The 26,693-nt window shown below is 32.9% G+C and overlaps 1 protein-coding gene across 5 annotated transcripts in view; it reads left to right on the top strand.

Moving 5' to 3' along the window:
- NBEA (neurobeachin) overlaps nucleotides 1-26,693 on the top strand; it is a 661,454-nt gene that overhangs the window by 293,212 nt on the left and 341,549 nt on the right. For all 5 annotated transcript variants that reach the window (XM_055542371.1, XM_055542373.1, XM_055542372.1 and 2 more), the window contains exon 34: nucleotides 12,045-12,106. In XM_055542371.1, coding sequence (XP_055398346.1) covers nucleotides 12,045-12,106 — 62 coding nt within the window. The remainder of the gene's footprint in view (nucleotides 1-12,044; nucleotides 12,107-26,693) is intronic.

Raw genomic sequence — 26,693 nt, 5'->3', positions numbered from 1 at the left:
GATACACATGTTATTATCTACGGCTAGAATGTTGTTCTCTCTGTCCTCAATAGGGTTATTCCAATTACACTAAGCCCAACCAAAGATAATCTTCTAATCAAGGATATTATTTAAACTTGAAAACTGATTATGTAAAAAAGTTATACAGATTATTTCAGTAGCTGTACTTTGCAACATATAATCTAGCAAGTATTCTCACTTTAGTTCTGCTTTCTATTAGTGTATTTGTTTTGATTCATGGAGAAATCTTGAGGTTTGATACTCTGTTAATGGGTGTTTTTATATATCAGATTAAACAAATTCTGTTTTAGAAGTCGAAATATTGGTGATTTTTTATCTTAGAGTTATCTCTAAGTCAGTTTTTCCAAAAAAATTAATAACTGCACACTGTGTGTGAGTGTCTGTGTGTACTAGTTGCTCAGTTGTGTCTGACCATTTGTGACAGCATGGACTGTAGTGGGCCAGGGTCCTCTGTCCATGGTATTCTCTAGGCAGGAATACTGGAGCAGGTTTAGGTTAAATATTTCCCCTTATGACATTTCACCCTTTTCCTATATCACAATAAGAATTACTTTAATGACATCATTTATTTTGTTTACCAAGTCAACACCCTGTAATGGTTCTGAGATAACAGTTCTCTTCATGTTGAACTGATCAGTTTATCTGCTGTGTCCTCTATTAGAATGCAGGATTCTCTAGCACATGGAACATATCTGTTTCATATCTGTGCCCTGCATATAGTAAGTATGCAATATTGTTTTTACAACTGAATCATGAAATGTCTTTAATTCTTGGGAATGACTAGCTCTTTTTTGTCAGATATTTTTTATTACCATTTATTATATCTCACTTCATAGATTTCCCAATGCATACAATTTCAAAAAGCAGCTGTTATTTGTAATAGTTCTATTATTGCAAAAATTAGAAGAAATAAAAACACCATTTACTTTAATAAATGGGTATAATATTTTATGTTGAATTGTTATTTATTTTAATTACAGAGCATTTCACACACTGACTTCTCTATTATTATCAGATAGTACTCTGGTACTTACAGAAGTATATAATTTGACTCTGAGCTGTGGATAGGTATGAATCGGATAGGCTTCCCAGGTGGCACTAGTGGTAAGAACTGCCTGCCAGTGCAGGAGACATAGGAGACTCTGGTTCAATCCCTGGACCTGGAAGATCCCCTGGAGGAGGGCAGAACAACCCACTCCGGTATTCTTGCCTGGAGAATCTCCCCTGTTCGAGGAGCCTGGAGGGCTACATTCCATAGGGTCGCAAAGAGTTGGACACGACTGAAGTGACTTAGCATGCACACATGAGTTGAATATAGAGTTTTCTGGTATGGGTAAAATAATCTTGTTAATTTAGTGATCTATTCTTTTTTGATTATATAATTTTTGGCATATAATCTCTCTAAATTATTACTTAGGCAGAATATATACTTAGAATAATTTCTGTGACTTTTGGCAGTATCTTAAAAAAAAACATTCAATTTTAAAATTGAAGGAATTTTCAAGTTCTTCCATGTTACAAAAGCTTTATTTTATTCTTAAGAATGAATAAAATTGGACTGATTACTCATCTCTATTTGATATTTTGTTTGAAATGGAGGATTTAGTAAAGAAGATTCTGCTTGGGTCAAATTTGAGAATTTATTGCTTTGAGCACAAACGAGTTTTCTGAAGTTCTAGCTTGTTTTCTCAAGAGCGCTTCGACAGTTTAAGCCTATAATTGGATAGAGTTAATGTACTCTTGAAAATATGTAAGGTTCATCTGACTGACCTCTACTTGAGCCTACCTTGAACTATACCCTCTCTTTCCTTGTTTATGCCTTAACTATTATATTTATCAAATAATTTTCTTTTACTAATTATGTTTCTTAGTTTTTATCTTTGACTTTTAGAATCCATTATTAAGAAAAGGAATTCATAGTATTTCCATTGTGTATTACATAAATATTTAAAAGAAAATGAGCCAGTGTTTTTCTGAATACAAAAATAAAGAACTTAAAGGTGTATTTTATTAAAAAGCAATTTTAAATTTAAATTTATTTAAACTTGAGAACTTAAAATTATTAAATATATTTATTTAAGAATATAAATAAATGAAAGTCAGAATTTGGATAGTTTGGAACTGTCAATATACAAATTATTCACTTATACATACTTTGTTTAAAAGGAGGAGCCCATATTTTATAGAATATAAATTATTGTTTCATTTTTCATAACTAGCTATTGGTATAGCCATTTTTATTCAACTCTATTCATGAGATTTAATTGTATAAATGTCTTGCTTTTTTCTCTTGATTATTAATATTTCTTGACATGAATTACATGGTTAAATATATATGTATTATTCTTAATAATTATTCAGGATCTGAGTCTCTAAGGTAATGTCAAAATTTGAAGCAGACATAGTTTAGTAGTTTTAAAATTTAATTGAGGCTTTTGGAATTTGAAGGAGCACAGGGAGAAGAGAAGAAAGTTGTTGCAGAGGAGTGATACAGGAATAACAATTGGTTCTATAATTAAATTTAACCCAAAGAGAATTGCAAGATAGTGAAAATGTCTCTTATTTCCCTTATTTCACCCTTATTCATTGCTGTTGTGATTAAATCAGGAAGTTAAAGAAAAGGGCAAGACACTCAGGTCAATTACTTCTGTAGTGAAGACTTGAGTCTAATACTGTAGGTAACAGTATTTAATGAAGACCTCTATTTAAAACAATAGTTGTTTTAAGTTATTTGGAGGCATAGTACTGTATAATTTTTTCTGTATAATATTCTCTGTGGACACCTATATATACATATATTTATGTGCCTTATTTTTGTAATTGGGAATTCATTCCTTGAGGTCAAAGATAGCGTCATCTCTGTGGCTTACTTATAGTTCCTAAAATAAATAGTTTAAATGAGAATATCTCAAGAGACAGCCAACTCAAAACTTAATCCCAAGTGATTTGGAAATTATAATCTGTTGTTTAGCATGTGTAAATGTAAAATAGTATTTCTGTGGGATGTACAAAGAGAAGTGAAAGTCAGGTGGAAACAAAAAAAAAAGTGACATTGAATACCAAGAATTTTCCAAGATATTTCCCTTGATGCAGCACTTTTGATAGGCTAGCACAAACATGGTTTCTAAAGCATAAGTAAAAAAGAGTAAATTTACATCAGTGTTTCGTATTTTATAGGTGTTAATAATAGTACCATAAGAATATTCTCTTCAGCAAGCAGAAGGAAATATCTATGTAGGTTCATTTTTTTTTTTATTGTAACCTATCATTCCACGGAAGAGTTATCTATGAAAGAATATTAGGAACTTCAACTTTATCACTATGCAAAAATTCTTAGCAGGAGCAAAATGATATTAAAGAAAACATATTCACAGTCAATAAGATTCCTAGGCTGTGTAAATACAATGACCAAAACCAAAAATAAACGAAAAACAATTTAGAGTTTATTTCAATAAGTCAGTCAAAATGACAGGGGATTATGTAGCTACAATTACAGTTAAGTCTTGTCCCTGAGCAATCTAAACATTCTAAATTTATAATTTAAAAGCACTTAGCCAACTATTCTCATATGGAAATAGATTTTTAGTCCTGAACATACAGAATTTTCATGGGAAAAGATGCAATATCAAATTACTTTGAGATGGCAATTAAAATTAATATTAATTTCTTTATGAATCATTGAAAATATTTCATGTGAGAGTACCACTGATTTCTGACTTAAAAAACAAACTCACATCTCTTATATTTTAATAGCTTAGAGCCTGATATATTCTGTAATTCAGATATTTTAGAATTTAAGAAGTGTAATAGGTGCTTGTACATGTATTTCATAGCATCTTCAGGGGACCCTGGGTTAACTTGTTACTTAAGCACATTAATATATCTACAGCAACATGTAGGGATAGTCACACTATTAATCACACTAAGTAGAATAAAGCTTGTAACTGCTGCTAAGTCACTTCAGTCATGTCTGACTCTATGCGACCCCGTAGACGGCAGCCCACCAGGCTCCCCCGTCCCTGAGATTCTCCAAGCAAGAACACTGGAGTGGGTTGCCATTTCCTTCTCCAATGCATGAAAGTGAAAAGTGAAAGTGAAGTCACTCAGTCGTGTCTGACTCTTTGATACCCCATGGACTGCAGCCTACCAGGCTCCACCATCCATGGGATTTTCCAGGCAAGAGTACTGGAGTGGGTTGCCATTGCCTTCTCCAAAGTTTGTAACTGCTAAGTCGCTTCAGTCATGTCCGACTCTGTGCGACCCCAGAGACGACAGCCCACCAGGCTCCCCCGTCCCTGGGATTCTCCAGGCAAGAACACTGGAGTGGGTTGCCATTTCCTTCTCCAATGCATGAAAGTGAAAAGTGAAAGTGAAGTCGCTTAGTCATGTACAACTCTTAAAGACCCCATGGACTGCAGCCTACCAGGCTCCTCCATCCATGGGATTTTACAGGCAAGAGTACTGGAGTGGGGTGCCATGGCCGATGATTAAGGTTATGACAATCATGCAAGAAAGATTTTTTCCAGAGCTTTTTTGGATTTTGAAATTATAAAATGTCATAGACATACATCTAAAATATTTTCCCCTATAGTTTTAAAAATTTGAAGATGTACATATAAGTATGTGTGCATATGTTTGTGTTCTCTGTCTCTGTCTGTCTCTCTCTCTCTCTCACATGAACAAACCTTGGAATGAGGAAATAGTTTTATTGGAAGACAGCCAAGCTCATTTGATTATGTATTGTCTGTGGCTGCTTTTGCAATACAATGGCAGAGTTGAGTAGTTGTAGCAGAAATTTATTATTGTCACCTGACCCCATACCCTAACCCTAATATATTTTATCTGAGCCTTTACAGAAAATGTGTGCTAGCCCTAATACCTCCAGACTTCAGTTATGTTCCTCTTTTAAAGAGAGTAAGACTGCCATAAATTTGTCTTAGCTTAATATTTATGTAAACTAAAGTAAATCTCTGAGTGAATGAACTTTCGTTGTCTGTGTAGTATTTTGAAAATATTTTTTTTTAATTTTCAATTAAAATTTATAGTCTAAATATAGAAATAAGCTTTAATTGTTTAATTACATTTTAAAAAGGGAAATGAACTTAATTTTATTTTTGTTATTTTTGTTTCTTGAAGGTAATATTATGCATTGTTTCTAGTTGTACAGTTTTAAATTCCCTGAAACATATAGGCAAATCTTGAAGTGTCCAATTAAAATAGTATGTAATACTACATAGACATATATTAATAGCAATAATAATACAAATTCAGACCATTATTGGTATTTCAAAGGATATTTAATATTAATTTAATATTAATTTTTTGTTTAATTTTGATTTTTTAGTTTTAAGTTATAAAGCCACACTAATTTCTCAGTTTTATAATTGATAAGTTTTTGACCTTATTAAGTTTTGTGCTGGTGCTCAGTGACTAAATCATGTCAAAGTTTCTGCGACCCCATGGGCTGTAACCCACCAGGCTCCTCTGTCCATGCAATTTTTCAGTCAAGAATACTGGAGTGGGTTGCCATTTTCTTCTCCAGGGAATCTTCCCAACTCAAGAATCGAACCCATGTCTTCTGCGTTAGCAGGTGAATCCTTTACCGCCAAGTGACCTGGGAAGCCACAATTTGGGCACTTCTAAAAGTTAAAATCATTAGAAAGTTATTTAAAAACTAAATTGGATGACTTTCCCCCTTTTTTGCTTATACGATTAGCATCATGCAACTCAGAAGTCACAGTCCCTATGAATTCTCCTCGGCAGAGCTGCTCACTACCCTTTCTGTGTGTCTAACACTCTGTTGTCTCTGTGTATCTCCTAAGAGTCTGTGTCATGATTATTTGTTTATATAAACTGTCCTGCTTTCCTCACTTATTTTTAAACTTAGCACATGGCCTGGTATCTGGCACATAAGACAGAATGCTCAATAAATGCTTTTTTAATACATTAGGCTCTTGTTCTTAAAAGAATACTCTTACTTTTCCTTAAAATCTTTTTTCTCCAACATTTATATAAATATACATCAACTATTTATTTACTCAATGAATGGTGGTTTTTAGACTTATTCTTTTAATTTAAGTTTACTGAGAATATACTCAGAGCACTGGCCCAGGCATAGACGTGTAGGCTCTTCTCTCTTGGGAGAGGGCCCTTGCTGAAAGAAAACAATGTTCCTTAGAAGATGAGTCCCACCTCCAAGTATGACTCCTTGTTTGTCACCATAACACCTCATACTCTTCACCTCCCGCCGTAAGGGGCCATCCTGTTAGACATGGAATTTTTCCACACTATCTTAAAGCATGTAAACTTGATCTTGTAATTCTGCAAATCCATGAAGTCAGACTCAAACATTGAACAAAAGTGTCAGTATTTCTTGTATTAAAGAAAGATGGTTGTATCCCAAAGGGCAAACTTTTAACATTCATTTTACAGTTTAGTGGGATTTGGTGGGGGGTTTGTTCTTGCTGTTTCTAAAAGTTGAAGCTGATTTCTCACCCCTAGTAAATGGAAACCCATAAAAATGCCAGTGACATGAATGGTCCTTTACTCATCTGGACCCAGCAAATTTTTGCTGCATGGGTCTGGACCACCTCAATTTTGTCCACCTAATTCATCTTATCAAATACATGTATCTTGGCCAGTCAGCTAGCCAACCTTATCTTTCAGCATGTTTTGAATTCACTTTACACTGGTAAGCTACTATGATCTACAGTTCAGTTCAGTTCAGTCTCTCAGTCGTGTCCGACCCTTTGCAACCCCATGAATTGCAGCACGCCAGGCCTCCCTGTCCATCACCAACTCCTGGAGTTCACCCAAACTCATGTCCATCGAGTCAGTGATGCCATCCAGCCATCTCATCCTCTGTCATCCCCTTCTCCTCCTGCCCCCAATCCCTCCCAGAGTCTTTTCCAATGAGTCAACTCTTCGCATGAGGTGGCCAAAGTATTGGAGTTTCAGCTTTAGCATCAGTCCTTCCAAGGAACACCCAGGACTGATCTCTTGTAGAATGGACTGGTTGGATCTCCTTGCAGTCCAAGGGACTCTCGAGTCTTCACCAACACCACAGTTCAAAAGCATCAATTCTTCGGCGCTCAGCTTTCTTCACAGTCCAACTCTCACATCCATACATGACCACTGAAAAAACCATAGCCTTGACTAGATGGACCTTTGTTGGCAAAGTAATGTCTCTGCTTTTGAATATGCTATCTAGGTTGGTCATAACTTTCCTTCCAAGGAGTAAGCGTCTTTTAACTTCATGGCTGCAGTCACCATCTGCAGTGATTTTGGAGCCCCAAAAAATAAAGTCTGACACTGTTTCCACTGTTTTCCCATCCATTTCCCAAGAAGTGATGGGACCAGATGCCATGATCTTAGTTTTCGGAATATTGAGCTTTAAGCCAATTTTTTCACTCTCCTCTTTCACTTTACACAAGAGGCTATTTAGTTCCTCTTCACTTGCTGCCATAAGGGTGTCATCTGCATATCTGAGGTTATTGATATTTCTTCCGGCAATCTGGATTCCAGCTTGTGCTTCTTCCAGCCCAGCATTTCTCATGATGTACTCTGCATAGAAATTAAATAAGCAGGGTGACAATATACAGCCTTGACATACTCCTTTTCCAATTTGGAACCAGTCTGTTGTTCCATGTCCAGTTATAACTGTTGCTTCCTGACCTGCATATAGGTTTCTCAAGAGGCAGGTCAGGTGGTCTGGGATTGCCATCTCTAAGAATTTTCCACAGTTTATTGTGATCCACACAGTCAAAGGCTTTGGCATGGTCAATAAACAGAAATATATATTTTTCTGGAACTCTCTTCCTTTTTTCCATGATCCAGCGGATGTTGGCAGTTTGATCTCTGGTTCTTCTGCCTTTTCTAAAACCAGCTTGAACATCTGGAAGTTCACAGTTCACGTATTGCTGATGGCTGGCTTGGAGAATTTTGAGCATTACTAGCGTGTGAGATGAGTGCAATTGTGTGGTAGTTTGAGCATTCTGTGGCATTGCCTTTCTTTGGGATTGGAATGAAAACTGACCTTTTCCAGTCCTGTGGCCACTGCTGAGTTTTCCAAATTTGCTGGCATATAAAGTGCAGCACTTTCACAGCATCATCTTTCAGGATTTGAAATAGCTCAACTGGAATTCCATCACCTCCACTAGCTTTGTTCGTAGAGATGCTTTCTAAGGCCCACTTGACTTCACATTCCAGGATGTCTGGCTCTAGGTGAGTGATCACACCATCGTGATTATCTTGGTCGTGAAGATCTTTTTTGTACAATTTCTTCTGTGTATTCTTACCACCTCTTCTTAATATCTTCTGCTTCTGTTAGGTCCATACCATTGCTGTCCTTTATTGTGCCCATCTTTGCATGAAATGTTCCCTTGGTCTCTCTAATTTTCTTGAAGAGATCTCTAGTCTTTCCCATTCTGTTGTTTTCCTCTATTTCCTTGCATTGATCACTGAGGAAGGCTTTCTTATCTCTCCTCGCTATTCTTTGGAACTCTGCATTCAAATGCTTAGATCTTCCCTTTTCTCCTTTGCTTTTCACTTCTCTTCTTTTCACAGCTATTTGTAAGGCCTCCCCAGACAGCCATTTTGCTTTTTTGCATTTCTTTTCCATGGGGATGGTCTTGATCCCTGTCTCCTATACAATGTCATGAACCTCTATCCATAGTTCATATACAGTGTTCCATCATTATTTCTAGTCAGAATATTTATTCTGGTTAGCATATATGTGCGGATAAAGGTGGCTTTTTGTTGTTGTATTTGTTGGAGGAGCACATATGTTTAACTCCCTTGGGGCCTACTTCTTAATTGACAAGGTGAGAAAAGTCATCATGGAATAGAAATAACTAATCCTTAGTATCATTTCCCATTGTATCCCTTTCTCTATATTCTTCTTCTTAACTTTCAAAAACGTGTAATTTTATTTCTTTCATTTGGAGATATATAATCTTTGAATTTTATCTTAACCCTCCAGTCCCACTTTCTCACACTGCGTATATTTTGATCAGCCAGTCGCCCAAGCTACTAGAAAGGTCTTCTCAGGATTTATTGGTCCTCTGCTCCCTCTGTACTTTTTGTTAAGCTTTTTGTTCCCACATCTGACCAACATATATGTTATCTTCTCCAAGAAAACTGTCAAAATCACCCAAGATGGAATTAACCATTTCTTTCTCACTGTCACATATTGTTATCCTGTTAGTATCAAATTGTTTAAGCAGCTCTGCAGCAGATGAGAAATGGGCTTTTGAGTTAGATGACTTGAATTCAGGTCCCAGTTCCACCACTGACTGAATGAAACACCTTGGGCTAGTCACTGAATCCCTTTATTTTTTAACCTACCACATGAGGTAATAATAACTAGTTCAAATAGTTGTTAAGAGAATCCAATAAAACAGCATGTATAAATGCAACCTATAAATGATCAAGTTCTTTGTAAGTGTTAGATAATCTTAGATTTGAATTGAAAGATGGAGCCCTTAGGAAGATGGAGATACTGTCGTATTATTTATACTCCTGAGTGCTAACATTGTCCTTTGCTCATACAAGGGGTTTTCAAATGAGTTGATTTGATTATGAATTTCTTGCCAGATACAAAAAGGAAAACAAAATCACATCTCATTTGAGACATATGCTTGTAAAATACTTGCTTTATGCATATATAGCCTGAGTTATTTGTAGCATTGCTAGATAAATTTGGCTTTCTTAAGCTTATGGCTAAAGTTGTACAAAATCACATTTATTGCTTTCACCTTAAAATTTCAAAAAGAAGTGCTTTTTTATTTATAGAATGTGCAAGGATACTGTCGTCAGTGTTTGTATTTTCAATAGCTCTATTAAATGTCTCAATATCTCTAGATATCTTCAGTGCGTATCTCTAATAAAAAATCCATTTGTCATAGTAATACTTTTGTTGACACTTAGAAATAGTGCCAACCAAAATGATTATAAAGTTTTTGAAAGGTGATGAGCCTTCCAAAATTGTCTCTGCTTGTGTTCTCATGGCAAAATTAGGTTTTCATTTTTATTTTTTTTTTTTTAATTTGAAGAGGGTCCATTATCATTCTGTTCGTTCTAATTACATCTCATTAGTAAAGGTGCAAAGATATAGTGACCTGAAATCACAATGGCCATTTTCAAAGTTCCCAGAATACTTTTTATCAAATTGCAGTTTCACTATCCTGTCATTTTGTTATCACTTCCTTGAACAAAAGCATTGATGGAGCATTTGTCTATATTTTTCTTATTATGGAATGATAGTATATATTTGGGGAAAAATATGAATATTCTTGTTACATGCAGTTCTTTAGAAGTTCATTTAAAATTAGTCTGTGAGAAATGAATATAACTGCATATTTTTTTCTGATTTGTAAAAACTGTATTTCAAAACTCTAGTACACGGAATATATGATGAATAATTCTTTGTATAATCAATCATTATATAGCCTTGTAACCTAATACTTCATTATATAGCCTTACAATCTAAAATCTAAATTGATATGGAGTGCAAATTTTAATTTTGATTCTTCTACTATGCATAGCTCTTTGGCCTTCTACTTAGTTTTTCTTTGTCTGAATTTCAAATAGTTGAGTAGCCAACAGGTGATAAACGTCCCATTAATCTTTCTGACTCTAGCTCCTGAGCATTAGAATTGCTGATCAATTACAACAGTTGTCTCTTAAATGAGCTTTTCACATCTGCCTCTTATTTCATTAGTTAGCTGTCTGCCCAAAGATCTGATAAAATGGAATACTAGTGCCTTTTTACAACTTGTTCTGTAGGTCTGCACATTAAGGGTAGAGTTGTTAGCAGAATGGGCACAAAAGGGTATTTATCCACTCCCTACAATAAATATACATGCTAGTGTCTGGAAGACATTTGAGACTCTTTACTGAAATCACCTTAAGAAGGAAAAAATAACTGTTTCACTTTAGCTAGCTATTTAGCAACAGCTAATGTAAGATCAGGCTTCCCTGGTAGCATGGCATTTCTCATTATGCAGTGCTTTTACTGATTATATTTGTCTTCATATTAAAAGAAAAATGAGTCTATTAATTTAGTTAATTTTAGAAACAGTTAAAAACTTTAAAAAATATATTTTAAATTAGCAAACATCATGATTAACATACTCTCCTCCAGAGATTGTTATTAATCCTTGGTTACATTTTTCTCTATATGTTAAAAATACTACCCAATCATGACCTGCCTTCTCTTCTTATACAGCAGTCATCCTTTGAATGGAAAAAAAGTTGATGAATAATATATATAATCAACATTTAGACTGTTTTTAAGAAGAGTATTTTCTTACCTGTAGAATGGTAATAATAATAGTATGTCACAAAATATAATGAGAACTAAATGAGTTATTTGTACATAAGGCACTTAACACAGTACCCAGCACATAGCACGTGATCAATGAGTAGTAGCCATTATAACATTGAATTCTTTTTACTTCTGACTTCTATTCAGAGACTTTGGAAGCAGAACAATGGAATATTTTATTTTATAAGTATTGTGTAACATGGTAATTGTATGAGAAATTCATTTTTTAATATTTCAAAATTCATTTAACCATTGACAACCTATGGGTAGATATAATAAAGTAAAAATTATTTTAATTTTGTCTTTTGGAAGAAAATTTAGATAGATCTTCAGTGATTATTGTTCTGTGTTTCTGGAGACAATCACATTGTAAATGTCATTGGAATAAAAGGAGCTCTAACTGGCTTATCAGTTTTGAAAGCTACACATGCCTTGTTTAAATATAAGAAATGTCTTGACCAAATAAATAACCCAAGTCTGAGGTCAATTTTTATGTATTTTTCATATCTTCTTGAAATATCTGTATATTTTGAAATTAATGCTATAAGAATGTGTTACTGAGTATCTCAATTCATTTTACTTTAGGAATTCTATTTTTTAATAATGTTTTATAAGTTAAAACTACATAATGAATTAACTTAGAATGATGATTTCTACCCCTGTTATTTCATTTTGTTTTAACCTTTCTTTTTTGTAGGCCTCGTTTGTATGAAGTCCAGCACATCTGTAGTTGAGCTTGTTATGCTGCTTTGTTCTCAGGTATGAAATCTTAATCACGTGATTACATTAAACTACATGAGGATTGCTTTATGTCATTAAACAGGAGAATGGATGTAAATAAATATGTATATGTTTATGTATTTTAAAATATCTATTATCTCATAGATGAAGAAAATAGAGATATATATTTATGTAAATGATCTTACCATGCAAATATTGATTTAATCTCCCTCCTTCTCCCCTCCTGTTAGCTGTCTTATTTTCCATCTTACCTAGCCTTCTATTGTTCCTTATTTTTTAATTTCTGCAAATATATATATATATAATTTGTTATAGCTATTTTGATACCCTTCTTTACATCCATCTTTTTTAAATGATAGAGTAGTATTTATAATTTTGATGTTCATTGTTAATTAATATGGTTTCTTTTTCACTGTTAGAGATAACGCAAACTGGAGGTTGTTTTTTTAATGCAGTTGCCAGAGTATAAAACACAGCTGATCAGCGAGGGGTTTTTGATATGATACATTGCTGCTTTCCCTTTTTTAATGTAATTTATGTATTTCAGTATAAAATCTAAAAATCTACTTATACTATTTATCTTTAATAATCAGAATTAAAAATAGAATTATAATTTCTGGCTATTGTTTTTTTAAGCAATTAGAAGAAAATAGTATGTAACATTTTTCTGATAACCAAAATAGGGACCTAATGGTCTTTTTTCTCGCCAGCTCTGCCAAGTCTCCTGGTGGTCCTGATTTTCACATAAGTATTAAATATTTTGTAATATGAGAATGAAAAAAGAACTTATGTATGTTTGTAATAAGTAGTTTTACATCCTAATTTCCTCAGTAGAAAGGAAAATTTATATATACTGATTCCATTTACTGACCTGAGGTCTGACTAAAACCACAACTAACTTCCAAATAAATAGCAATAGGGCTTCAACCAATCCTTTAAAGCATCAACAAAAGTAAAACAACCAAAACTTACCTATTTTTCAGTCTTCAGGTTTACTTTCTTCAAGAATATATTCATAGGGAAATCATTAGATCCATTTTCCACTTTTCATCCAGATACGTAAATAAGGAAGATGTTAAAGGAAACAGCATCCCTGGCAGGAGTTCATCTGCAGGACATTTGAGAATTGTTACCCAAAGCCAGAGTCCTGAGTTCGAGAGACATTCTGTGAAATCTGTCTGGACCTCATAGGTTCTTGATGATGCCAGGTTGAAAGAAATGGTTTCATGGGGGAAAATAATGTAAAATTCCTTCTTCCTTAGCTCCTGGTTTCACTGCAGTTCAGAAAAATAAAGAAGAATGTAGCATTAGGGTCTAGTGTCTTTGATGGCCTCATCATCTAATCATAGGTTTAACATTACTCATTTGCTGGCTCCAGGAATTCCTGCCATTAAGGGCCCTAGAGATGAAACTTTGCCTCAGTTATTGATTGAAAGGAAGAGTGAGAAATTTAAGCTCTCTATGCAGTGCACTTTCTTTCAGTGTTTCAGCAAAGCTGTATTATAAACATGTCTCTCAACTTGATCTTTAGGTTGAATGTCTAAAATAATTCAGTGCATTTTAAATATTTAAGTGGTTAATTGATTTAAAATACCTTGTTTAAATGGTTTAAAAATGTCTTTATTTAAAAAAAAAAAAACAAGCTGCAGTTGTTTCATTTTCTATTAAACTGAAAAACTTTACTTTCCACAAAATATTTTTAAAGAAATAAGTGATAAATCAGTAATCTTCCTTTGATGCAATTCAGATGGGACGAATTCACTGTTCTACTTTAAAATTAGCTTATAAAAACATCTTTTGCAGATCATTCATTGTTGGACAGATATATAAAACCTTGGCTTTGAGGACACAAAAAATGGACATGTCTTCAGAATTTCTTAAAATAATCTGCCATTTTCTCCGCGACTCAAATTCATGATGATTTATATCCTGTTTTCATCCATTAGCCAGACAACATAGCAGTGGCAGACTTCTGATAAAGAGAGATAAATATAGGTGCGGGTGCTGTGGAGATTGCTTAGCAAGCAGCTCTGTCCAATGGCTAAGTTCTCTCCTTCAGACCTTAATGCATTTCTTTGACAATGGAGCTGATCCCTATAGAATTAGCATGGTTCTGTAGGCTTTTTTTGGTGCCAAGGCAGAGGCAATCCTGAGGAATTCTTAAAACAGCAGAGTTTTGAGTTGTTTTTCTTCTGTTTTACAGTTAGCCCTTTGCAAATGTTGATATAACTCCATGTTATTATGATCAGCAGTTATTAGTACTAATAAAAAGCTGGAAATCTGAATGAATAACTATCTTGATGGACTGCATGAATAAGTTTTTCCCACAGTGGGAACACACAACAAAGATGTTATCCACACTGTGGTTTAATTATTGGTTAAAATAAGTTTTCAATGCAAATGGAATTTTCTGGTTTATTTATTTGTTTAGAATTTGTTTTTTTCCTCTAAATTTGGATAAAACATGGAAAGATAACATTTTGTTTGGAGAAAACCAGGTAGTGAAGAACGGAAAAAGGAAAGGAAAAAGCAGCATTTCTCACAGCATTTGTTTTTCTTTCATTAGATGCCTTTATTTTGATGCTTTTGATTTCGGAAATTTCATGTTAACTACCACATATTATTAAGTCTATCAGCTTTTCTTACCTTTTTATCTTGAGCTCTTGAATAAACTTACTATTGCCAGTGGTTTGTGTGCAAAATATGGTCTAAATTTACATGCGATCATATTACAAGTGTCTGAAGGTACTTGTCAAGGATAATTCAGTTCATATGGACAGTCTTTTAAACTCTAAGGGACATACATGCCAGTGGAATTTTAGGTCTCTTGAAAAACATATTTTAAGTTCTAAGGTGCTATTAGCATTATCATTATATTGCATTAACTGTTCCACAGATATTCAAAAACATTTTTTTACTGGATATGGAGTTTTCTTCTTCCTATAAATCTCATGTCATAAAAGTAAATTTCAGGATTTACCTATTCTTCTTTGCTTTCAATTTGTTTTTAAAATGTACTTAGTAGTATCTTTTTTAAAAATTAAGAGTAAAATGAACTGGAGTAAAATAATATAAAGTGTCTTGAAAAGTCAGTGCTTAATCAGTGAATATAGTGTTTCCTCCAGAGTTCTTCAGTATCTCACAGGTCTACTATTGTCCTCTGTCAACTTCTTTAAGTTTCAAAATCAGATGTGGTTGAGATGCTTTTCATTATTCTGTATATGTACCTTATTTTTCCATTACATTATTCTGAATGTATTATATTCTTTGATGAAGAGCAGATTTAGTTTTCAAGTAAACTTTTTAAGGTACTATAATACTTTCTAATTATTTCCAGATTTTTTTTAGGAAGTCTCCATCAGAGGTACTCCAGGAAAAATTGAGTGATGTTATCCCATAGGATTTCTTTAAGTTTTCATAAGTAAAGCTTAGCAGATGTCACTTGCATTTTTCTGTGCCTTATCTGTCAATAAAAAATGTTTTATAAATTGAGAGACTTTTATGTAAAAAAAAATATCTCTCAGTATTTAAGTACTTTATGACTTGAAACACTGATTAAGCAAATGTATGCTTAATAAATCATTTTTATTCTCATTAGAAACCCCAAAATATATAAGTAACATAAAGTAGAAGTCAGCCTTGCAAGTCTCTTTAAGATCTGTGTATGCAGTTACTAACATGAAATATTTTGTGGTCTTGTTTGCCTTTATTCTTTTTTAAATACATCATATACTTAAAGAAAAAGAATTCTAGTGACTTCACTGATGTGATCAAGGCCATAACCCAGGACTTCTAAACACAGCACTTACAAAAGGAACCACAACTAAAGAACTATCTTCCTGTTTTTAAATGATTTAGCCTTTGAACTTTTAATTTTTTTTATTTTTTCTCCAATTTGATACAGTTTAATCAGATGGTACAGAGGAAAAGACATACTTTTCTTCTTCTAAGTATAATAAACCTAAGACTGAGGTGCAAAGACATAGCTAAGATGAATATAGAGGCCTGCAAAAGAATATTTCTTCATAAGTACACAATATTTAAAGAGTTTTTGGTGTTTAAAATAAAGTGTTAAATTTAAGAAAAATATACATGAACTACATTTTTTCAAGCATCTTTGAAAATATGAAATCTTACTAATTATCATGGTGAAATTATGTCACATTGAATTATTTAGTTACAACTTTTTCTATTTTAGCTTTGTAATCTCTAAGATCTGTTGATATATTTTTCTATTTCTTAAAATCTAGTGTTCTCCATGAAACTTGCCTGTTAGTCTAGCTGAATTTGAAATGAAGGAAGAATAAAAAGTAATGGCTTGATATTTTAAATTGAATATCATCAAGTGATAACTATATGTGGTATAGAAAATTGATACTGTGAACTATAAAAATAAGATTTTCATGAAAGGCTTTAATAAGATGGACTAAAGACGTACCTCTTGAAGTAAATAGACTTTCTACACAGCCTAAGCAGGCAAGGAGATTCAGTCTAAACAAAGTTCTGGAGAGAAATGAAATGAACCTGTATGTGCTCAGACCAGTGACCAGCTCATTTTGGAGTGTATCAGAAATTAAGTAGGAGACATGTGATTATTTGGGTTTATTTGTAATACAGGTAGACCCATTTCCATGCAGTACATCTCAAAAGAGTGGTTTCTCATATAAAAGATTATAGTATGTTAATAGCCTAGAGTTGAGATTGATAAGAAACATCTCACTTGTAAATACTTTTAATAGTCCGTGTTGTTTCCTGTTACCATTTCTGCCTGTGTTTTTTAAAGAAATAAAGCCACTATTTTATTCCTGAATATCTAAGAAATCCCTACCTTTATCTCTGGACCATGCCTAACCTAACCCCAGCTTTTATCTGTGGTATAATGTCATCTCAAAGTTAAAGGAGCAAATCAGGCATTTAAAGATTTTTGGAATTAATATGGTTGTATCATCTTTATTGCCAGAAACTTTTAATATATCCTAAATATAAATAAAAGTTAAGTAGGAAATTGAAAATGTTGTAACTTATATAGACCATTCTCAATATGGGTCATAATAATCACTTTCAATTATTAGAAAATAGGGAGAAAATTATACAATGAAATGTATACATTCTAAAGAAAAAAGCTTTTAGTAAGTATTACTACTAAAGTATTACTGCTGCTGCTGCTGCTAAGTCGCTTCAGTCATGTCCGACTCTGCAACCCCATAGACGGCAGCCCACCAGGCTCCCCCGTTCCTGGGATTCTCCAGGCAAGAACACTGGAGTGGGTTGCCATTTCCTTCTCCAATGCGTGAAAGTGAAAAGTGAAAGTGAAGTCGCTCAGTCGTGTCCGACTCTTAGCAACCCCATGGACTGCAGCCTACCAGGCTCCTCCATCCATGTGATTTTCCAGGCAAGAGTACTGGAGTGGGGTGCCATTGCCTTCTCCAAAGTATTACTAAGTATTTGTAATCAGAAAATGTTTATTTAATGTGTCTTGGGGAGAATGCTACCGAACAATCACAGCAATAATTGTCTACCCAATTATTTACACCATCTTCTATGAAAATTTAATCAAAGATTTAAAGAGCATGGAATTCAAATTACTTTTGATCACTTCCATGAGGTCTTATTGGACATGATTTTGAGCAAACTCCAGGAGATAGTTAAGGACAGGGAAGCCTGGTGTGCTGCAGTCCATGGGGTTGCAAAGAGTCAGGCAGGATTTAGGGACTGAACCGCAACAGCAGAAGCATGGGGTCTTTTATTGTTGATTTCTCTTATTTCAACTCTGGAAAAATTGGCAGGTATAGTTGGAGTTGATCACTTTTCTATTATAAAATATTTTTAAGCTACCTTAATGTGTATGATACTTGTACATGATGCAGCACTTCAATCCTTGATAATGATTAGTTCATATCCAACCTGAATTATAAATACAGAAGGAAAATGACGGCTAAACTTCAGTGCTGGGCTCATTTGTGTGAAAATGGTACTAATATAAGAGAAACAACAGTTATTTTCTTATGTATGAATTCTCATCAATTTTTGCCAAAATTGGGACAAAAAGAAATCGGTAAGCCTTGGCCTCCTGCAGGATAGTCTTTAAGAGTGCTACAGTGTCTGTGACACAGGAGAAGGAATATAGTATATTCTGAGGTACACAGATTTCCTTGGATACTGATAGACCACTTCCCTGAACTAAAACTCCTTTCCACACTTGGCTACAATGTCCACCCCTTTCCTCTCTTCCCTGTTTGGGTTTGTTTGTTTTCTTCTAATTTTTATTTTTCTATATTTACATTATATAAATTCTTCAGGAGCATTACAACAATTTGAAAAATAGTGAAAACAGCAGTATATATTTCATTGTCCTTCCATTTTGTATATTCTCTTGCTCTTCGGTGGATTTTTTCCATTTAATCCTCTGTACTTCAACATACTTTATTTTATAATAAGTTATATAAAATATTTTATAGTAGGTAATTTTATTTGTCCTCTTTTTCTTCGCTTGCACATTTCTTCGTGATCATTTTTTTCTGTGGTTTTGTTGTTGTTATTTAAATAATTATAGACTCATAGGAAGTTGCAAAAATAGTACACAGAATCCAGTGTACCCTTTCCCCAGCCTTCTCCAATAGCACCATCTTATATAAATGTAATACAGCGTCAATAGAAGGAAATCAATATTGGTATAATACTCTTAACTAGATTACAGACATTTTTCAGCTTTCACTATCCTTTCCATGCATTCATTTGTGTGTGTGCTATTTCATTACTATCAGTGCTATTTTATTCCTTATATTGATGTAACCACTACCACTATCAAAATATAAAATTCAGAATTATTACTATTACTTCATATCTTCCCAGTTATTTCAAACTCTTTTCTTTCATGAAACTTTTCAGGTTTATTGTTATATGATTTTAATCAATCCATCCTTCCCTTTTACATTTGAAATACATATATCTAGACAGGAAATATAGGTCCCTGTTTACATGTTTTAATTAGATATTCTTATAGGTGATAAAGGCATGATATTCTTTATCTATTAAATTGGAGTTTCCTTTAGAGTAAGCATCATGCCAACCATTCCTCATTATTGGAAGCATTTCATTCAGCCAATGGAGAAAATAAGTTTTGTATAGTTTCATTTCACATTAATTGAGATCTCATTGAATTGTAGAATTTTTTTAAACTATGCAAAAAGAAAGACTAAATTTAAAGATGACAGAACCTTAGAGTCTTTCAAGGTTGCATTATGAATGTTATTAATTTTAATTATGCTATGCATTTACACCATAAAAAAATCATTTTATTTTTATGTTGCCAGTGATGTTTTTTGTTTCGCTCCTTACCACGCCATCCACACCTTGCAGTGTCCAGCACTTAGTATAGATATTTATTAATTACTTACAGAGTTAATTCTTTGAATATTGTGAATAATGCTGCTATTAACATTGACCTACAAGTTATCTGAGTCTCTGTTGTCACTTCTTTTAAGCTTATACCTTTAGGTATCAGGTGTATAATTGAGTAGAATTGTTGAGTCATTTGGTAATTCTGGGTTTAATTTTTTGAGGAATTGCAAGTTTTCCACAAAGTCTGTATCATTTTATATTTCTATGAGGAATAAACCAGGGTTCCAATTTTCTCCATGTCCTCTCCAACACTTATTATTTTCTGTCTCTCTCCCTCTTTATCTTTGGTTTGTTTATTTGTTGTTTTTTAAATTATAGCCCTTCCTGGTAAGTATGAAGTAGTATCTCATTGTGATTTTTATTTATGTTTTCTTGATAAGTAGTGATGTTGACATCTTTTCATATGCCTATTAAAATCCTTTCTCATTTTTAATTGAGTTTTTTGTCGTTGAGTTGAAAGTGTTATTCTAGACATTAAATCCTTATCAAATATATGATTTGCAAAAATATTCTCTGATTCTGTAGGTTATTTATTTTCATTCTCTTGATAGTGTCCTTTGATGCACAAAAGTTTCTAATTTAATGATGTCCAGTTTATCAAATTTTGTTATTGTTACCTATGCTTTTGATATCATGTTTTTGAACCTATAGCCAAGTTCAAGCTCATGGAGATTTCCCCCTTTATTCTCTGCTAATAGTTTTGTTATTTTAGGACCTCAATTTAGATCTTAGATTCATTTTGAGTTATTTTTTATATCCAGTATGTATAGGGATCCAAATTTATCCTTTTGCAAATGATTATCCATTTTTCCTAGCACCATTTGCTAAAGAGACTATCCTTTCCCCATCAACAGATCTTGGTACTCTTGTTGAAAATCAGTTGAGCATAGATGCCCATGATGATTTTTAATGCAAAAGTAGTCCCTGAAAATGAAGCACAATTTAAAAATAAGTATTAGAGGTTTGAATAAAATTTCCTATTACCTCATATTTTCACTACCCAGGAGTAGTAAAAAATTATCATTTAATATATATCCTTTCAAATTATATTTCTACACATAAATGCAAAATTGTTACTAGTATAAGCAAAAATTGCTGTTGTAACAGCAATAGCTTACAAATTACTTTTCCCAGTTGATAATCTAGAGTAGTGCTGTCCAATCAAAATATGATGTGAGGTACATATGACTTTAAATTTTTTAAAACTATATTTTAAAAAGTGAAAAAAGAGTACGTGAGATTAATTTTAATAGTATATTTCATGTAACCTAAATATAATTTCAGCATACATGTAATCAATATAAAAGTATTTAAAATGAGGTATTTTACATTTCTTTTTTCCTTAGCCTTTCAAATCAGGCATATGTTTAATACTTAGAACATTTATCAGGTCACACTAACCACATTTGAGGTACTTATAATAGCTGCATGTGATGTAGATTCTGTATTGGTCAGTACAGCTCTTTCTTCATATATGACATCTGTGCTTTTTTAAATGTTAATGTAGTCTAAACATAAAACTAGGTATTCCAGAAGTCCAGAATATTGTAGGTCTTCAAGCAAAGATCAGCTAATCATGTCAAAGATTCTTGCCCTGGGTAAAAAGGACAGACAATACATCAGTTTCTGTGCAACACTAAAATTCTAATGGCTTATCCACCTATAATTGCATTGTTATTCATGAATAAATATAAAATATTCTACTGTAACTGTACATAACTTTGCTTCATGGTAATAAAGCACAAACAGGGTTTTAACATTCCAGGTTTAATACTAGAACTTCCTTCTATTTTTAAATGGTAGCATAGATAATGGCTATGAGGTATTTGGGGGTATAATTTGTATATAATTAAGTTATATATATATATATATATATATATATAAATGGATAATTTATTATTTTGCCAAGATGTCAATTGAGATAGTGTGCACTACATGTTTGCTATATGGGAGTGAATAAGCCAAGCAGACAACGAAGCATCAACAGCTCAATCCTGAATGGTTGCTTCCCTATTTATTGTTGAAAATAAGGAAATTTTCTCAATGGTTTCTTGATTCTATATAAGTACAGAAGTTAGCCACAAAGTATTAGTATATAAAAGGTCTCAGAAAATACATCTTGAGAAACATTAAATGTCTGTTTTATCTTTGGTTTATCTGTGAACATATTTGACAAGCTAAACTTGCATCATAGTTTAATATAATAATATCCAGCACTTTTATGATAGTCCCATACAGTCTAGAGCTCTTAATTCTAAAGGTATAATTTCTCTTATATTCATATTTTAATTTATCTTATTTTTTCTCTTTTTTCTGGCCAAGTATCTCAAGTTATCAAGTTTTCAGGATCACTGTGCTGATACACCTATTCTTAGCTCTAGAAAAACATAACATTCAAAGATGATCATCGAGTGGTATGAACAGTATTATATAATTTAAGATAAAATAGTATATCAGTCAAGACTTCGCTCTTATGTGTTCTGTTAAATGTAACTTATCTTTTTTATCATTAATCATTGATATTAGAGAAAGACATTCCTTGTTATTTCATTGACTATAGACCAGTAGGATTTTGTTTTATTGGTTTTAAGTTTTAAAAGTTCTTTTTTTTTTTCAAAACTACAGTCTAAAACCCTATTCTAGCTTTTACTCTTTTCCTACCTATGTAAATCTTAAAATATGAAACATTCTCTTATTTAATAAAGTTGGCATTTCCTTTATTTCTTCTGATCATTTCTGGTAGCAGGCAGTAAAGAAGGAGTATCCTCTCAAGTTCAGCTGAATATAAATTTGCTTGTATGTTGTATATGTTCATAGATATAGAAAATGCTGTTTAAAAATATATATTGTAAACCAAACTAGATTATTTTTCATTATGAATACAAATATAACTATGTATATGTATATATATTCATAAGATTATTTATTATTAAAAGTTGTATTAATTTTACTACACAATTCAGCAATCTACTGAGATCCTACGTAACCTCATTATCTTTGTACAGTACACCAACTCTTTTAGTGATCAACCAGATATATTTCCATGTTGCCTAATGATTTTTCTATTATTGACCTTCATATAAATAATCTCTTTGTACTAGTCATTGATTATCCATTTCTTACTTTCAGGTTTTCCTACAATGCTTTCTGTAAACTATTCATAAAAATAAGCAATGAAAAATTTTTTAAAAGTCTGTACTTTGAGTACTTGCTTATTTTTCCATTATTTTGCATTCATTGAAAACATTACTCATCTCTGTTTTTCTCTCTGCATGGTATTTTTTTTTTCTTCAGTCCTTGTACTTAACAATTTTTCTTATTGAACAGAATTATAAGCATGCCAGTTATAATGAACATTTGTTATAAAGTTGTTTTGAGGAACATACCTATTTCTTTTATTGGCAACTAATGATAAATAGGCATTAAAGATATAGGAAGTAAAAACTGATTCTGGAGTTCCAAAAGACAAGATCTCAGTTTAACCTCCCATTTTTACCTTGAAATATTCCCCTTATTTTCAAGAAATTTGAAATGAATTAAGTCTCTAAGGACATTAACTTGGTTAACTTAATTACATACAAAACAGAAGGCAATGGAAACTGTACACTGAATTGATACAGAGGAGAAAACACTGGTGGGGGAAAAATTATGTGCAGGGTCCGATATTTCTACTGTGTTATCTAACCGCCATAAAGTGATTGTGAAGAGAACATGGGGATTTCATTGTCATCCTTCTGGAACCTATTTGTCTTCAAAGTGTTTAGTTTCAAAGGATCCTTAACTTGATATCCAAATCTCTGAAAAAGTCCTTCATCTTGAGGAAATGTTATGCATCCATGTAGAAGAGTTAAAAAATTGTGACAAACCTGTCTATACTTGACAGCTCTCAACACGCGTTCAAACCCAGTTTAGTATGTTTCCCCACGAGGATAAAAATTTGATGCCTAAGTTTAATTTACACCTTATCTTATGGCTGCTCATTTTCTTCAGTAGTGGAGCAAGTGAGTGAGTGTATGTTTTCTCAAATGGCAGAAAACTTCGGAATGATTTTGTAGCTAAGATTTTTGAGTATACTTTTTCCCTGTCATTGCCAAGAAATTGACTTTGTTGAGATGACAGTGAATTACTATTATTATCCTTTTGTATACATTTTCATGTATTCATTTACTTTGTTTTGAGACAGTGATTAAAGTGTCCTTTCCTTGCCCAGCTATATCCTGTTTCTTAACTTTCAGTGTACTTTATATGTTGTGTACTTTTCTTGTCACAAAGCTTTTAATATCTCCCCTTTCAGTATTTTACTTAATTTTTATTTTTTAATTTTGGCTGTGCAAGGTGGCATATGGGCTCTTTGTTCCCTGACCAGGGATCAAAGCCCCTTACCCTATATTGAAAGCATGGGACTGCCAGGGAGGTCCTCCCTAATAATTCTTTTGAAACTTCTAAAATCAGTTACACAGCAACATGCATTTAAGAAATACGTTTTGAAATGCAGAAACAAATGTGTATCAGTGTAAAGGAATAGAATCACTGCATAACCTCATTCATTACTCATTTTTTTACATGCTCATTATAAGGTAACACTTTCAGTCTTACACAAATACCATATTATGGGAATGAAATACTGAGAGCTAAAAAGGGCCATAGTAATAAAGGATGTGGACACTACAATAATTATGATGTAGTTATGATGCAATAATATACTACTTTACAAATAAGTAGAAGGAATTTAAATAATTGAACAATTTGAAAGGAAATATACACATCACTTTATAATAACTAAATCACTCCATGCTGTTGAGTTAGGAACTTTGAGGTTTGTGTGTGTGCAGTCTTGTTGAGAGGGAAGAATGACTTCAGTCAGTAGTTCTCAGCACTAAATTCACGTCACAATCACTTGGGAAGCTTTAAAATATAATAACACTGATGCCTGGGCATATCTTCAGAGACCATTCTGATATGACTGGTGCTTTTTAGCAACAGTCCTGTTGATTTTTTATTTGTTTGTTTGTTCAGTCAGAACTCATGGATTTGTGATACCATAGATTTTAGAGAAATAAATTCAACAACAGAAATACATTGAGTATGTATAGTATGCCAGTCACTTGCTACTTACTACATATACATAGTTGGATAAAATAAGATCTTTCTTTTTATAAATGAGTTTATGATCTAGAGGGGACACATATGTGTGAGATACCACTACAAATTATAGATAATTATATTTCAGAGCAAATGTTCCATGAGTAATAAAAGTAATATTAAGTGTTGAGAAAATAATGATGTAGGCTTGATCCATTTCTCATTTCCAAAGTTTTAAAATTATTTCTTTACACACTTTGATATTTGCTTTGCCAACATAAATTATTGTTATAGTATTGCTCTTTTTCATAGGAGTAAAATCTAAAGACTCATTTACAGAATAGGAGAACATGCTATTTGTTACACTTCCTATGGGTTACTTTTTACTTCACATTTCATTTTTTTTCTTTGCACTTACACATTCTTGTTTACCACCAAATACTGTATACCATATTTTGCCGACAATTCAAGGAGTTTAGAGTTTTCAACTAAAGATGCCCTCAAAATTGATTATTTGTTGTGGCTCAGCTGGGTCAGAAATATCCATCCTCTGAAGAAGGGAAAGGCTACCCACTCCAGTATTCTGGCCTGGAGAATTGCACGGACTGTACAGTTCATGGGCTTGCAAAGAATCAGACACGACTAAGCGACTTCACCTCACTACTAGCACAACTGTCATTTCAGAAATCATTAAACAAGCTTAAAACCTGCATTCAAGGGACTTCCCTGGTGGTCCCGTGGCTAAGACTCCACGCTCCCAATGCAGGGGGCCTGGGTTTGATCTCTGGTCAGGGAACTAGATCCCACATGCTGGAACTAAATATCTCACATGCGGCAACTAAAGACCTGTATGCTGCAACGAAGATCGAAGATCCTCCGTGCCGCAGCTAAGATCCAGTACAGCCAAATAAATTTAAAAACAAACAAACAAACCATATTCGATCTTGACATTTTCTGAGAGAATATACTTTATTTTGTGAGGAATATTTTGTTTTTCCTTTTTCTCTCTCATTTACCGTTTTTTAAAGTAAAGAAATATCCACATTCCCTTATGAGGTATATTTAAAATTCACCGTAACAATAGAGATTAAAATAAATGTCTCATGCAAGATTCCAGAAAACAATTATTTTAAACTCTTAAAAACTTATGTCTAAAATATCTAGTTTTATTGTTACTTTTATGGCTTGTTACTTCTCTAAGCCTTCTATTGAAGCAGCACCCCGGGGTGCAGTGGATAAAGGGGTGATACAAGCTGTAACCCATGCCATCCACCGTAACAGGAGCATTCTATGCTCTTATGTTTTAAAATTCATATTTACTATATTTTCTTATATTACTTACAATTTTAAATTATATGGCTTTGTTTTTTCCTCTCAGACATCAGATAAATGAATATGTATGACCTGGACTTAGTATGTCTCCTGTCTGGGACTTTGATCTCATATTGCAATTTGAAAAATAAAAAAAATTAAACTCACTTTCTTAAGGAAAGACAACTGGTAACACTTTTTTAGCCTTATAAATATTAATTAATGTAGTTAAAAGAAATTGACTTAATAAATTAAAATTGTCCAAATTGATTATTGTAGTTGATGCGAAATTTTGAAAATCTTCACACTAGGTGAATTCTGCTTTGGTCCTTACTTAAAACCAGGCCTGGAAAACTACTCTTGTACCCCAAGCTATATAACCTTAAAGTGTAACCAGTAGGCTTCTGTGGTAGAAAATATAATATTCATGTTTGGCAAGCAAATAACTACTAGAACTAGAAAAAAGATACAGGGAAATGTATATTTATAATGTTTTATACATAATATAAATATTATATGTAAGATCTTTTTTCTATGTTTCCCATCCAACATCACTAAACTTCAGAATTGAACTCTTGTTGCCTTAATGCTGTATATAGTCATTGTGCAGTTTGCATCTTCTATTTCTTGTGCTTCTGTGGTTACCACAGATGAATAAAATGTGCTTCTTCCTGCAATGATTCAATATCTAAAATCTAATCATATAATATGCATATAAACATACAAAAATGAAGTTGCAGAGACATATGGAAAGTACTATTATGTTATCAAGTTTTAAACTGTGTGTTAGAAAATTGGCATTTTAGCTTTT

Source organism: Bubalus kerabau, chromosome 12 (genome assembly GCF_029407905.1).
Source record: "Bubalus kerabau isolate K-KA32 ecotype Philippines breed swamp buffalo chromosome 12, PCC_UOA_SB_1v2, whole genome shotgun sequence".
NCBI classification, from domain to species: Eukaryota; Metazoa; Chordata; class Mammalia; order Artiodactyla; family Bovidae; genus Bubalus; species Bubalus kerabau.
This window is presented reverse-complemented; position numbering and strand designations above follow the sequence as displayed.